This window comes from Populus alba, chromosome 18, assembly GCF_005239225.2.
Source record: "Populus alba chromosome 18, ASM523922v2, whole genome shotgun sequence".
Taxonomy (NCBI): Eukaryota; Viridiplantae; Streptophyta; class Magnoliopsida; order Malpighiales; family Salicaceae; genus Populus; species Populus alba.
The window spans coordinates 13,424,268-13,439,453 of NC_133301.1; the positions used below are offsets into that span (position 1 = coordinate 13,424,268).

The following is a 15,186-nucleotide window of genomic DNA, read 5'->3' on the forward strand; positions in this document are numbered from 1 at the left end:
TATAAAATTTTTAGGCCTTTTATTCTCAAATTGAAACTAATATGTGTGTCTAACATTTCAATTAGTTATGATGATGTGTTTGTGTGGGTCTCAGTACCTTTCATGTTTATTGATCCTTGCAACTGGTTGCCATCAAGATATAGATGTTTGAGAGATGAAAGCTCTTTGAGGGATGATAGGATGCTATTGTTGAAGTAATTCCAGCTTAAATCAAGAGTCTCTAATTTGTTAAGCCTTGATGGTCCTTCAGAGCTTGCATGATATTTATAGCAAGCAGTTAGTGATTAATTTCAAATCCTAAATATTCATTTTTGTCTTCAAAGAATTTAATTAGGAGACAAATCTTTGATTTGAAAACCAACTACATGATTATCACTCACATCAAAATCATTAATTATTTGAAATATTGAGAAAAACATTATAGGTTAATCCAATGGTTTGGTGTCAAACTAAATTTAACAATTATGATTCATCACCTAATTAGAGCATGTTTGAAAGTGTAGTAAAAATTATATTTAAAATGTTTGTTATTTGAAAATGTATTAAAATAATAATTTTTTATTTTTTAAATTTTATTTTTGATATTAGCACATTAAAACAATAAAAAAATAAAAATAATAATTTAAAACAAAAAAAACAATAGAAAAACGGCAGTTCAACTGCAACACCAAATAAGTGTTTGTTTAGCATTGAGATTTAATCTGTTTTTCATCAAAATTTAATTATTAGTTTCTGCTTCAAATTAAATTTTTATATTATTTTTAAATTATTTTAATGTGTTGATGTCAAAAATAAATTTTAAAAAAATATATTTTTTTTTTATACATTTCAAAATAAATAAATAAAATAGCATTTACTGTACTTTCAGACTCCTAGTTGGTTAATTTCTCAAACCACTCAGAGTTAATATATTTATCAGATAACAGCAAGCAGATGACAGGAGAACCCTTTTACAGGACCATGCACCCAAAGTCACCTAGCGTTAATAGTGAATGGTAGAATGAACTGGTTGAGAATCAAGTCGGTACTGAGTAAAGTTTATAATGACACCTCCCAGCTTTGGATTCCCACTAATTTAAATATATGATTGAGACCAAATGCGTTCTGTTATTTAAAAATCGAAGACAAACACACACAAAAAAAAAAAGTAAAAAAAAGAAATAAAAGAGTTATCAAACGGCGTTAATTAATGAATACCTGTTAAGGTTACAAATTCTTGGATCTTATTGTAGCACAGCCATAACACCTCCAAATTGCTCAATGAATCAAATTCTGAGTTAAGAAAATAATACAAAAAAAAAAAGAGTTAATATAAAACTCTTAGGCCTGTTATTCTCGAATTGAGACTTATAAGGATCAATTCATAACTTCATATCAAAGAAGTAATAGAACATGTGTGTGTTTAACATTTTGAGTCTTTTTCAATTGGTTGTGATGATGTGTTTGTATGTTTCTAAGTACCTTTCATGTTTATTGATCCTTGCAACTGGTTTTCATCAAGATATAGATGTTTAAGAGATGAAAGCCCTTTTAGGGATGATAGGATGCTATTGTTGAAGTTATTGTGTTCCAAAGAAAGAACCTCCAATTTTGCAAGTCTTGATAGCCTTTCGAAACCTGCATGCATGTAAGATTTCTAGTTAGTTGTTAGGGTATAAAGCCAAAGAAATTATTTGATTAATTAAAAGAATAAATCGATTTCAGTTTATATATATTTATTTTTTGTGCTAAAATTACGAAAGATGAAGTCTTTAATGAAGAGGCAAACCTTCATTCGCAACACAGCCAGCTATGCCATTTCCACTCAAGACAAGAACATTGAGTTCTTGGAAGGGAAGAAATATAGATGCATTTAGGTACAAATCTCCCATATCTTGCGTAGAAAAGACTGATAAGTACCAATATCTTGCGAAGAAAAGATTGATTTCGATGACTCGTCTTGTAGTGGAATTGCTGCAGGTAACTCCTTCCCAACTGCAACAGAGAGCATCTTTTCCCCAAGAGAATGGCGGGAATGGAATGTCATATGGGTTTTCACCAAAGGAAGTTTTGATGTGCAAAAGAGCAATTCGTTCTTCCTCCAAACACCCTTGCGATAGAAGCATGGCATTAATCATCATTATCACCGCCATTGCTGGCAGAGAGAACCTGTTTAATCCCATTTGTACCCCTCTGTTTCTGCTTGAAATTAATGTATGAAATACTTGTTAGGAGCCAAAGGCTCTTTATAGGGGAGAGCACCATGCATTGCCGTCCGCGTGTTCATTGAACGGCGGGCCCATCTTTGATCAAGTGGATCTTTTATGGAAGGTGACGTATGGTTCCTCAATCCATCAATTTCCATGAAGTTTCAATATTTGTTTTTTGTTTTAGAACAATGTAAAATCATTACTCTTAAATAAAACTCGTTTAACCACTGTGAAGACAAGAAAGAAAGTATTTTGATCTTTTCCACAAGAATCTACACAGGCAGTCATGAAACTAACGATGGCCATTATATAGAATTTTTCTTTTCTTTTTGTTTCATTGCTGGTCCGGCAAATCTTCAGTTGTAAAGTTGCATGCAGTTAAAAAATCAGGTGTACTTGTGATTCGATTAATCTAGTAAAATCTAGTTTAAATTTGGTAAAAATTTCTTTGATTTTTTTTTTAATTAAAATAATGTTTTTTTGATTTTTTTTTAAAATATATTTGAATTAATTCTCCTGACTTGCCCTGAATCTAAACCTTGCTCCATAATAACTCTCATAATGTATTTAATAACTCTGATCCTATTAAAAAACTTAAAATATTAAATGAGATTATATGAATAGTTTTATATTTCATCTATAACATTATATATTATTTAAGAAATTATTTGAGGTTTAACTGTCATTTTGTTATTTTAAAAAAAAAATTATTCTAAATTAATTTTATGTTTTTGAATAGTTTTGATGTACTAATGTTAAAAAAATAGTTTTTTTAAAAAAATAAAAAAATATATTTTAAAATATTTCTAAACAAAAAATATTTTAAAATACAAAATCTACCATACTATTAAATTATTTTCTATTTTGTTATCATATTTTTAAGGTTTTTGGATCTAGTGTTCCAGCCAAACTCACTTAAATTTGGGTCATACAAGTTTAATATTATTAATATTATAAGTATTACTTTGGGTTAAGCATTACAGTTAGATCTAAGATTTTTTGGGTATAATTTTACAAAAAAAAAATCTAAAGCTCTTAAATTTTAATTTTTTTTAAAAAATTAACCCGCATAACACCAACTAGTTATATAATTAACCTTCGTTGCATAGAAGAGGAGATTAAGACATTGACTTGGAGTCAACTGACAAAATGAAACCAAGGTTTGATCTGGTTTCTTTTTTGAACGGCTGTGAATTTTTTTATCATTTGAAGAGTGTGTAGTGCGGTAGTGTAAATAAAAAATATTTTAAAAAGAGAACCCTACATGAATAGTTAAATGTTATAACTATTTGTAAATATTTTAGACGGCTTTGTGTTGGATTGTTACTTCCATGAAGTTTCGTGGGGTAATTTCCTAATAGGCACTGACTGATTGCATTCCTTTTTTTTTTATTGTGGGAGACACATTCAGCGTAAAAACCACTTCATTGCTTTATTTTTAAACGCTTTAATTTAGGAGGGGAAACAACTGAAAGCCATAAGAATACGCTTATAGCGTCCACTTGCATTATTTTGTATTTGTCTCGAATTGATTGATATTTATTTATTTATATCTTTTAGTTTGTATTAATCTCTCGTTGATTATGTCTGATTTGAAAATTAATCTTAATCTCTCAAAAGTGTTATTCCTTATTATTCTTTCAAAGTTCCATGGAAACATCAAATAATTCTTCATCTAATTAATTTAAAAACAAAAAAATAAAAAATTTTAACTTTTAAAAAAAACTATTTTAAAACGCAAGAATAAATGGATACTAATTATAAAAATAAATAAAAACTAGTTATCTAGTTATTATAGCTAGAAATTTTAATTAGTATTCGGAATTTTATATAAAAATTTGATTATATAATAGAAAAAATAATATTTATTCCATGCTTCCTATCAAATTTAATGTTTGAATTCTCAATCATCCTAAGCTTTAATTTTTTTTTCCTAAACTATTATATTCATGATAAAATGGTCATTAATAGTAAGATAATTATTTAAAATAAAGCCTGGCGTGTGAGACCTGGTCCTCACTATAGAAATATAGGCATTAGATCTAAAAAGTTGGTTATGGAAAATTAGGAATTGGCTTGTTTCTTGGTCATGTTCTAAAATAGATTTAATGGATTATATAATTCATGATAAAGGGATCATCAATAGTAGAATAATGAGTGTGAGTGGGAGACCTAGACTCCTAGTCCTCACTTTAGAAATATTGACTTTAGATGAATCCACAAGGCTTTTTCCAAGAAATTGTGGAGGTTTCTCACCTGCAAATATCACGAAAGAGAAGAAGAATTGTTTGAAGTGAATTTTTTTTATCATTTGAAGAGTGTGTAGTACGGTAGTGAACATATAGATGTTGCTTCCACTCTTGCCTTCGCCTTTGTTTATTTCGTGGTATATTTTAATGAAAAAATCGGGTTTTTATTTACGATTGATTTTTCTATTATTTTTAAAAACACTTTTAAATTGTAAAAATAAACAGGCATCAAATAAAAAAAAATAGATAAAAAACTAGTCATCTAGTTGAGGTAAATAGAAATTCTAATTAATATTCAGAGTTTTGTATAAAGAGTTGATTATATAATAGAAAAAACAAAATTCATTCTATTTTTTCCCCTAAACTATTATATTTATTATAAAAGGGTCATCAAATTTAATGCAATAATTTAGGATTGAAAGAAAATAGGAAAAAACACCAAAAACAGCGGCAGTGCATGGTGTGCTTTTCTCTCATATTTACTTTTCTTTTCTTTTATGTTTTTTTAAGTCTTTTTGTACCTTTTTTTTTTAGATTTTGCTTTTCTCTCTGGATTTTTATTTCTTCTATGGAAGCTTTTTTCTTGCTTTTGTCTTTGTTTTTCTATTTCTTTAATCTCGCGTATATTTTTCTCTCTAGCTAGGATCTCTAATTGATTGTCACATAATTTTTTATTTTGATCTCTGGTACTTCTTATAACTTGTTCTCACTGGAATTAATTTTTTTCATGATATCAAAAAATATGTTCACAATACATATCCGCAGCATAGAGTAATTGGCTAATAACTTCAAATATTTGATCCTATTCTAAAGATATAATTCTATATAAAATTTTTGTAAATGACAAAACATTTTCAAAATAATTTTAAGATGTAAGAAAAAATTCACTTTTATATAATTTCTAGTTACACTATATCACATCTTTACTATATTTAAAAAATTAACATTTAAGCACCCTTTTGTTATTTGACTTTAAAGCTGAAAGAAAACAAGTTATAAGTGGGAAAAAAAAAATTACATGCATTAATCGTCTCGTGTGGTTAGTTTTTGAAATAGATCGAAATGTTCCAATTAGTGTGATGAACATTCACATCTTACAACTTTAACAATTGAATTTGAATGCTAATTTTGTTGATTGAGTTCCTTAGCTACAAGAAAGATGGATTTCCATTAGTTTAATTCTTGAATTATATGTAAAGTGAATTTAATTAGCAATGTGAAGTACTGTCCCCGAACATGATTATGGTAAATGGAAAACCAGATTTCCTAACAAAAATCATTACGCTGGACCAATCAAGGATAGCAATTGGGATGATTTAAGCACCAACATTTTGGATAATCTTGAGAAAAGACAAGAGCAAGATCTACTGCATGCTTGATTTGTTCATAAGAAATTAAGGAAATACGAACTCTGGCTGTTGAGCTTTTGTCATGGATACTCTACGGGAAAATAAAAATCAAATCTAAAATTTCAATTCCTTAGATTTGATCATGATTACTAAAAATATTGGAAATCTGAAATTATCAAGCGTACATCTAACCATTTGAATCATGACCCGGACCTTGGCAGAGATTCCGGATGCACCAGTCCCACTATGAACTTTGATGTTTCTTTGTTTCTAGCTCCATAGACAATTGAGCACCATGCAAGTCCCTTGAAGCACATAACGAAAATATTTCTTGCGGATATTTAGACAGTGCATGATGAGTGTTTCAGATGAACTTTCTCTGAAGAATCAAGAATACGTTTCATTCATAAGAATGATGAATAATCAACCAAGACGAGTTCTACTGAATGTTTGATCCTACAACAACGAAGTTGTTGAAGAGGGATTTTAGACCCCTACGTACATGCAACTGTATAATTTGTCAAGACTCTCGAACATCAAAAATTCTACCAGCTGGTTTACCAGGAAAGATGAATCCACAAGGCTTTTTCCAAGAAACTGCGGATGTTTCTCACCTGCAAATATTATGAAAGAGAACAAGAATGAGGCATAAAATAAATGTTTGAAGTGAATTTTTTTTTTTTATCATTTGAAAAGTGTGTAGTGCGCAGTGAACATATAGATTGAGGATGGCATTTACAGATCAAGCTAAACAACTGTTTCGTTGAGCTAATTATCAGTCCAAGGCCATGTAAGGAAATTATGAGGACATTCTGAGAAAGGTTAGGATATCAGAGTCTAGACCAGAGCTTTCTTTTCTTCTGATCTTTCCTTTATAATAGTGCGCATGTTTCCACCTCTGTCTGTTCGTAAGTGGTGATATCAGAGATGAACTGTCCGTTATGACCTTGAGTAGGAGAGGAAATGTCCAGGGAGTATTTCACCTCTAAAACTTAAATGAGACAACTTGGTGTGACTTGAAGGAGCAAATGCATGTTGGATTGGAGTCTGAGCTTGTTTCCGATCGATCAGAGTTGGATGTAGTGGAGAATGCCATGCTTTTTCTGGATTATCCATGATACCTTCACTTCAATCTGCAGACGAAACCTGACAATCTTTAATACCTATCTCAGTAGTGAATACTTCTAGTGCAACCCCATGAAGACAAAAAAACAAAAAAAATAACAATCTGCTACCGGGCAACTAGATGTTGGTTAGTCACTGACCTGTCATAACTAGATGTTGGTTAGTCACTGACCTGCGATGAAGCTCTCTGGAAATCTTTTTTCGTTAGCACTTTTCCATAGCTAAAAATGGCGAGAGATAAATACTGCAACTGTCTACGTAGCTCTGCGAAGTTTTTGAACTCCTCGAAGGTAATTCGTATGTCTCTTATCTGTGGTTCATTGCTTACTTCATCTACCCGATCGAGTAGCTTGCTAATGTGTCTAATGTCAGCTGATGCAACCAAGGACAAGGCAAAATCTTTAGCTGATATAATTCCAGCCGTAAAATCTGTAAAATTCAACAGATTCAGTTCTTGTGAATTGTATACGAGTACAATGAGACAATGATCATGAACAGAATCAAGAATTGATGATTCATCAGAGCACAATAAGACTGCGAAAGGAAACTTATCCGCTATCGAATCAATATTATGACATTCCTGACATTTCCCAACAAAAATCCTGTTAATTTGAAATCCTTCGTGGGAGATTACAACAGAAACTGTAATAAAAAGTTGGAAATATAAACACAGATTACAACAGAAACTGCAATAACAAGTTAGAAATATAAACACATACTTCATCATCCAAGTCCCTCAAAAATTGGACAAATCTTTCATGTTGTAGACAGGTCCTGCCATCTTTGCCAAAGAAGTATTCTAAGAGGCCACCATTCTACACAGGCTCCGCTACTTTCAACCCAAATCTCCTTCCATCTCTGTGGCCTGCCCCTTGCCTGTTTTGAGCTCTCATTAAACCCATCACTTTCTTAAATTCTTCTGTCAATTTGTCTGTTATAGACACGCGAACATTTAAATAAGCACAAATAAAAAATAAGAGAATCAAGAAGCAAATTGGACTATAAGTATCAATGAACTTCAAAATTATCAAACAACCAATTCAACCCAATAGCTTAAACTTTTACGTAAAGTCTCAGGATATGGTTTATATTATTTTCTAACATACCTCCTCAAGTGAAAGCTTTTTAGGCTTGAAACTTGCGCAGACTTACATTACCTTGTGCTTAATTTTTTGTCAAATAAATAGAAATGGTAAGATTCAAACTCGTGATTACTTGGTCATTAAAACTCTGATACCATGTCAAATAACCAATTCAACCCAATAACTTAAACTTTTAGATAAGGTTTCATGATATAATTTATATTATTGTCTAATAAAAATTGTTTTGATATTCTGCAGAAGCTGAACTATGAAAAATGTGGACTGTGTATCCAGAAGAAAGCAAGTAAATGAAAATTTTTCTTCAAGAGAAAGGCAGTTCATATTTCTACTGAACTAGATGTCTTTACTGTGAGTAGCTTCTTGGTCTGGTCATCTGCAACTGCAAATAGATCTTGAAACTACAAGCAACTCACTCATTATTGTAGAGGTCAAACATCTTAAATGCAACAGAAAAACTTGATTCAGGAACGCTGAGCAGGGTGACAAAGAAGATGTACCTAAACGTTGAACATGGAAAGGACCAAGTAAGAACACAAGTTTCTGTAACAGAATATGTGATGCAACATGATTGATGTTGAAGAGATTCATAAGGCCATCTCTAATGCGATTACTATTACTCTGAAAAAGAAATAAGCCCATCACTGTTAGTATCAAAAAGCATGGAAAATCTTGAAGGTGCACAATGCAATTCTCCAGGGACTGTTTCCCCTCTCAGAAATCCCTCTCTATGCGATTCGACTCTGATGGAGGAAATACAGGAACAACTGCTCGCATCAAGTCTGCTGGTGTTCACCATCAGGCGTTTTAAAAGATGCGAAGTACTCAAAAACCTGAAAGGAAAATAAATGAAACATTACACAAAAAAAAAGATGCATAACATATAACTAGTACTCATAGGTGTGATAATGGATTCCAAACCCAGGAAGATAAAAAATAAAAGAATATCGGGGAAACAAAATGAAAAGTGGACTTAGTGTACCGGAAGATCAATCCTATTAAAACTAGAAGGAGTTGGAAGATAGTGGGTAGTTGACAGCTGACTTTCATGCCACTTCTGAGTTTTCGGGTGCTCTTGTTGAAGGACAGCAAGGTTGTCTTGATGCACATTTTTAATACAAACCCCTAACAATATTTGAATCTTTGGTTCCATTTGTGGATGAATTAGCCTTTCGTAAGTCATTTAAAGGTTTCAAGCTTCCCCGATCAGACAATCTGGTAAAACATAAATGTCTTAAAAATGGTTTTGAAGTAGTCCATTGCTCTGCATTGGAAAGCCTAGTTAGCTTCCACTGCCGGAGAGGCAGGATTGAGATCTAATGTCCAAGACATGCTTGAATTGACCTTGCCAATACCAGGCTTAGCCGTAGGGTTGCCAATTAATAAAAGTGCATACTTGGAATCATAGTGAATAGGTAAATCAGAAAAGAAGAAAGCTTTGTTTCAACAGACAGAAAACCAAATAACAACTCAAGTTCATTATTTGATTTCTCATTGCTTAAAGTTAGACATGTTGCTGCAATGAATTGAGTCTTCAATAATGTGTGTGATTGAATGCTGGCATAAATACAAAGAAAATATTTCCATTCCTGAAAGATTTGCGTACCTTCTCTGGAGGGCTTTGCAACCTGATGCGCTTTTCATAATTAAAGAGAACTCTTCTCCTGTATGAATCTGGAACAATCGACAAAAATGATACAAAGGAGTACCCAATACCAGGTATTGAAAAAGTCTGTATGATCTGTTCATATGCTGGCAAAAAAACTATTGTAGAAAAAGAATCTGGTATATAATGCATGACTCAATTCAGAAACCGAAATTGTATGTGAAGAAAAAAATTACAGAGGTACCTCCAAGGAGGAACCTTTTCTTTTTCTTGTGTGGAAGAAGATCATCACTTGACACCCATGCTGCATCGTCTGCACTGTCGGCGAAGGAAACAAACGAACACTTATCAACCAAGGAAGGATACCGGTAGCTAAAGCTCAAGCTGGAGCCAACAATCACAACTCCTGAAGCGACTGATCATAATAAAAATTTCAGCAATGCATCTCCACTCTTACGGTCACCGTTAATGGACCCACCAAAGGATGATCTTGACAAAGAAGCTGCCACTGGTAATGGATTAGACCCTTCTGATTGTTTGAGCAATGCTCTTGTACTGGTCCGTTGATTGGCAAGCACTCGACGGGCCAACTCTAAGGATTTCCTCAGGAATTCCCAAGAAAACATAGTAGTAAAAAATTTATTTCTCTGTTCTTACAACAGATAAAGCTGAAAAGGGTTTCTGAATTAAGAAATAGATAAATGTAGAGAAAGATGGAAATGGAATTTTAGCGGCATCAAGAATGTTATTGTTGACCGAGAAAGATGGAGGTAGTTTCTTATGATCAGACAGCTAAGCCCGCCCTTTAGTTTTTCCTTGGTAGCTGCTAACTCGTGTCAAGTGTACAGTGAACGACGAAATAATTAATAATCAGTACAAAACCTGAACTGGAAAGTTTCTACTCAATAAAAATCATGAATTGTCTTGTGAGATTTTTGACAAAACCTGAACCAACTACAATAAGAATCAAAAGACAAACAAGAACCCTAACCACACTTTATTTTCGGAATAAAGTTCCTCTGCCAATATCTACATCACATATATAAATATGACCCATGCTTTGAGTTTTTTTCTCCAGGGATGGAAACCAATTTGGTTAATATTTCATATATTTACAAGAATATTACCGATGAGTTTCTAGCATGGGATTTGAATTCAAAAACCTATTTTGCAAGAATATTATTTAGCTACAAATCGACTGGCAAAAAAAATATTAATTTTATCTGAGGTTTATTAACTATAGAATTTTGTAAGTTATATCATAAACCCGCGTCTTTCATAATAGTATATAAAAATTGAATTTTTCCTATAACCAACTTTTCCCCCCCTAAAAATCAACTGGTAAAAAAAGGAATTGTTGATTGCTATGAACAATTGAGGCCCCCCATCGTCCATTAATTTTTTTTTTTAACTCAAAATTTAATTTTGAAGACATTAATTATGATCACTTGTCACAAAATCTATAATACCCTAAACCTTAAAAAACTATCACTTGCCAAACCCTAACTTTAACCCTTAAAATACTCAACCCCTAAAAAAACTCTTAATCCCTAAACCTTAACCCTTGAAATACCTTGAATTCTATCCTACCACTAAAAAAACCCCTAAAAAAACTCTTAATCCCTGAACCTTAACCCTTAAAATACCTTGAATTCTATCCTACCACTAAAAAATCCTAAACCACCACGATACCCTAAATCTTAAAACCCTAAACCCTAAAACATTCTAGAACCTATATCCTAAAAAAATTCTAAACTATAAATTCTAAAAACTTTTACCCTACTAACCCTTAAAACACCCTAAAACTTAAAGTATAACCCTTAAAATACCCTAAACTATAAACGATTAAAACCCTTAAACCTACAATACCCTAAACCCTAAAAACATAACCCCTAAAAAAAAATTCTAAACCCTAAATATACTAAGCTCTAAACTCTAGCATCTGAACCTTAAACCCCTAGAAACAGTTAAACTTTTTACCCCTTAAAAAACCTTAAACCTTAAAAACTACCTTTAAAATACATTAAACCCTAAACTCTAACCTCTAACCTCTAACATATTTGATCATTGCACAAAATATAATTTAGTTTTAGTTTAGTATTTTGTGGTGCCAAGAGTTTTTAAAAGTATTTTTTATTGAAAATATATTAAAATAATATTTTTTAGTTATTTTTTATATTAGCACTTCAAAATCATTGAAAAAAAAACAAATTAATATTTTTTAAAAAAAAAACTTTTGAAAAACATTTAAAAACAGAAATTACCAAACTTTCAAATATTATCTTAATATACAGATATTCATCATTCAAATCAAAATAACCACGTAACACTCCAGAATATAAATGTAACTAGAAAGTTTTAGTAAATGCCTTAGATATTCATTCCAATGAAACCTATACACCCATTCGATAGTAAAATTTAATTTTATCTCATCATATTAAAAAGCATATATTAACACTTAATACATTAATCAACACTGCAATTAAGTTTTCAAAAAAAAAAACACTTGATAGAGAGCCTACTTATATCAATATTAAGCCTCATCTTAAGAAGCAAATCACACAAACTCGTAACTATGACTTTTCATATTTTTAAAACTATGAAAATATTTATTGGATGTATAACATTTATTTTGTTGATTAATTATAACTCTAGATATAGAGAACTAGTCAACTCTCATGATATCTCACCAGTATGACCCTTCATATTTTTTTCATAAAAGAAACCATATTGTAATTTTATTAGCTGTAACACTAAAGTCAACATAGCACTGCATATATATTCAAGCAAATACTCAATAAAAGTTCAATGCATAATTGTTGTCTTTTCCATGCCCTGAGTCTTGGTATACTATTTTCTCTTTAACGCATCAAAAGTTTAACAAATCTCTAATTCAAAGAAAGGTGCAACTATATACCTAGTAGAGAAATTAGTCTTGAAAGAATAATAAAAAACAAATAATTTGCTTCATTGCAACTTTACTTGATAGTAAGGTAAGAAAAAAATAGAACATTATTTGCAGGATGGCACAGAGTGTTTGAATATATATTAACACCAATTATAAAGACTGGTTTATTGATCAATCACGACTTGAAATGTAAACACTAAACAAAATATACACTAAGCCAATACCGTTTTAGACACAAGGCTGAAATCGTCTGAACCTGGCTGGCACTGATAAATTGTCCACAAGAAAGTAATAGCAATTATTGATGCTCTCCCCAATAAAGTAAAACCATGCTTGTCGCCATTGCGGGTTTATGTAGAGAACTGCACCTATTGCCAACAGGACCATGATGTATGCCACTGAAAATGTCACATAGAAAGCCTCCATATCAATAACGCCATTTTCTTCTTTTTTATGAGTCTGAGACCTTGGCAGTGGTGATGGCGGTATTCCTCCAGTACAATTTTTGGCGAGTGGTGGTCCACAAAGCAACGGATTTCCCTCATAGCAAGACTCGTTGAATGTTGAGAATTGTGCAACCATCTCTGGCACTTTGCCAGATAAGTTATTGTGGGCTACACTGAAAGCAGATAGGGAGTATAAGTCGATAAGCTGGGGAGGAATTTTCCCACTCAAGTTGTTGTAGGAAAGATCCAGAGTTTCAATTTCCTTCAGGTTTGAAAATGTAGGTGGTATGGGACCTGTTAAACTGTTATGGGATAGATTCAACAACTCAATGTTGCTGAGGTTTCCAAGCTCAAAAGGAATCTCTCCTGTCAAATTGTTGCAGGAGAGATCGATACCAGAGATCAAATTGAGGATGATTCCCTTGAATAAATACGATATACTCTTTGTTGTAATCTCAACAGATTTATTAACAGAAGGATCTTCCAAGGGCATAGGAGCAAATGCTGAAGGCATAGTAGAAGGACCTGGAGCATTGTCATGTTCCCTATACCTCTCGCTTTTAGGATGTAGGCATGGAAGAATATGACCACACAGATTATTATGAGAAAGATCAATCAATCTTAATTTCTTTAGTTCGCACAGCTTTCTTGGGATTTCAGCTTCTAGATTATTATAACCTAAAAGAAGAAAGTTCAACTCTAACAAAAAACCAATTGACTCGGGAATGCCACCTTTAAAAGAATTATGGCTAAGATCTAATCTCTCCAGCGACAAACAACCATCAAGCGCACCAATTAGTGATCCTTCTAGTTTATTTTTAGATAAATAAACTTCTGTCATCGTCCTTGAAGAACAAAAGCTGGATGGTAGACTTCCAGAAAAATTGTTCTCTGAAAGGTCTAAATATTCAAGAGATGACATATACCCTATCCATCTCGGTATCTTACCAGATAAATTGTTGAAACTAACATCCAATGCTTGCAATGCAGAACAATTAGATAAGCTATTCGGAAGAATCCCGGTTAACTGATTCCCTCTTAATATCAGCTCGGTCAAGTATGTTAAGTTGAAATTTTTCCAGAAAAGCTGGCCTTTCAAATAATTATTTGAAAGCATGAGAACACCTAATGATAAACAGTTTTCCACCAACTGCTCGGGTATGTTGCCTGACAAGCCATTGTTGGACAAATCTAAGACTTCCAAGAGGCTCATATTGCTGATCGAAGAGGGAATGCTACCATCAAAATCATTTCTGGACAGGTTCAAAAACACTAACCTCGGGAAACATGCTCCAATTTCGGTGGGAATTTGATTATGGATGTGATTTCTCGAGATATCCAAACGTGACAGCCTCACAAGGGAATGATTTGCTAATTGGAAAGATCCTGAAAGAGAATTGTTGACCAAATAAAGCTCTTCAAGTTTTGTGTTGTTTTGTAACAACCAGCTTGGAAATTCTCCTGTCATTTTGATGTGTGAGAGATCAACAAATTGAAGGTCATGTTGATAGTACAGGGATTTCGGAAATGTCCCGCCGGATCCGGTACATTCCAAAGAAAGCCACTGTAACTGGAACCTTGGAATCAAATTGTGTACCAGCTCTGTTAACTCGTATATCTCATTATGGTTACCAGTCAAATGCTTGAGTTTTGAAAGGTTAAAAAATGGGCCAAGTGAGATTGGGATTTGAAAGTGATTGTGTGAAAGTCTTAGAGCTTGAATAGACGTGAGACTTCCAATGGGACTCAAGGATATATTCCCCGTGAAGTGGTTAGAAGAGATATCTAAAGCTTGAAGGTTTGTCAAATTCGAGAAACACGAAGGCAAAGAACCAGTGAGATTATTATAGCTGATATCTAGTTCCTGGAGATGCTTTAACTCACAAAGGCCTGCAAATTATCCATGTTAAAAGAAATTTAGCATATAATAATGTAATGGAAACTATAGGATCGTACATAGGGCAAGCAATATAGGATTAATGAAGGCTCTTCTTATATGCGAGGACTAGGAAACAATTACTAAACTAGTTATATGGCTCTGCATTGAGGTAGTAAGATAATGTGGTTGTTTAATTATTCACATGTAATCAATTTCTTAATGATTTGATTATATTTGAAATTGGTTTTAAGAGATTTTTTATTGGTGCTTAGTATCAAATTTTAAATTTTTCTTATTAATTTGAAATTGGTTTTAAGAGATTTTTCCCTAAAACT

General features: G+C 32.3%; 2 protein-coding genes and 1 long non-coding RNA gene across 5 annotated transcripts; all 3 read right to left on the reverse strand.

The window, feature by feature from the left end:
* Positions 1–1,453: 1,453 nt before the first annotated feature.
* Positions 1,454–2,132, reverse strand: LOC140954953 (receptor-like protein 56). The gene is made up of 2 exons (XM_073406175.1): positions 1,769–2,132; positions 1,454–1,617 (listed from the first exon to the last, which is right to left on the reverse strand). Exons 1-2 carry the CDS (start codon positions 2,130–2,132, stop codon positions 1,454–1,456), a joined length of 528 nt encoding a protein of 175 aa, XP_073262276.1.
* Positions 2,133–6,705: 4,573 nt separating this feature from the next.
* Positions 6,706–10,303, reverse strand: LOC118050624 (uncharacterized). 3 transcript variants are annotated; one of them, XR_012168640.1, is made up of 5 exons: positions 9,863–10,303; positions 9,619–9,686; positions 8,429–8,845; positions 7,053–7,843; positions 6,706–6,920 (listed from the first exon to the last, which is right to left on the reverse strand). It is a non-coding gene; the product is annotated as an uncharacterized lncRNA (long non-coding RNA). The 3 variants fall into 3 exon arrangements; XR_012168641.1 differs by lacking the exon at positions 9,863–10,303 and having other exon boundaries at positions 7,085–7,843; positions 9,619–9,760; XR_012168639.1 differs by lacking the exon at positions 9,863–10,303 and having other exon boundaries at positions 9,619–9,760.
* A 2,262-nt stretch (positions 10,304–12,565) lies between these two features.
* Positions 12,566–14,858, reverse strand: LOC118050620 (uncharacterized). Its single transcript, XM_035061012.2, has one exon. It carries the CDS (start codon positions 14,438–14,440, stop codon positions 12,755–12,757), a length of 1,686 nt encoding a protein of 561 aa, XP_034916903.1. The 5' UTR covers positions 14,441–14,858; the 3' UTR covers positions 12,566–12,754.
* Between the last annotated feature and the right edge of the window lie 328 nt (positions 14,859–15,186).

What these genes read in the sequence shown, in the direction of transcription:
- LOC140954953 (XM_073406175.1), bottom strand. Translation starts at nt 2,132, where the DNA reads ATGGCGGTGATAATGATGATTAATGCCATGCTTCTATCGCAAGGGTGT. An exon ending in TGGCTGTGTTGCGAATGAAG is followed by an intron (nt 1,618 to 1,768) that starts GTTTGCCTCTTC and finishes ACATGCATGCAG; the next exon opens with GTTTCGAAAGGCTATCAAGA.
- LOC118050620 (XM_035061012.2), bottom strand. Translation starts at nt 14,440, where the DNA reads ATGACAGGAGAATTTCCAAGCTGGTTGTTACAAAACAACACAAAACTT.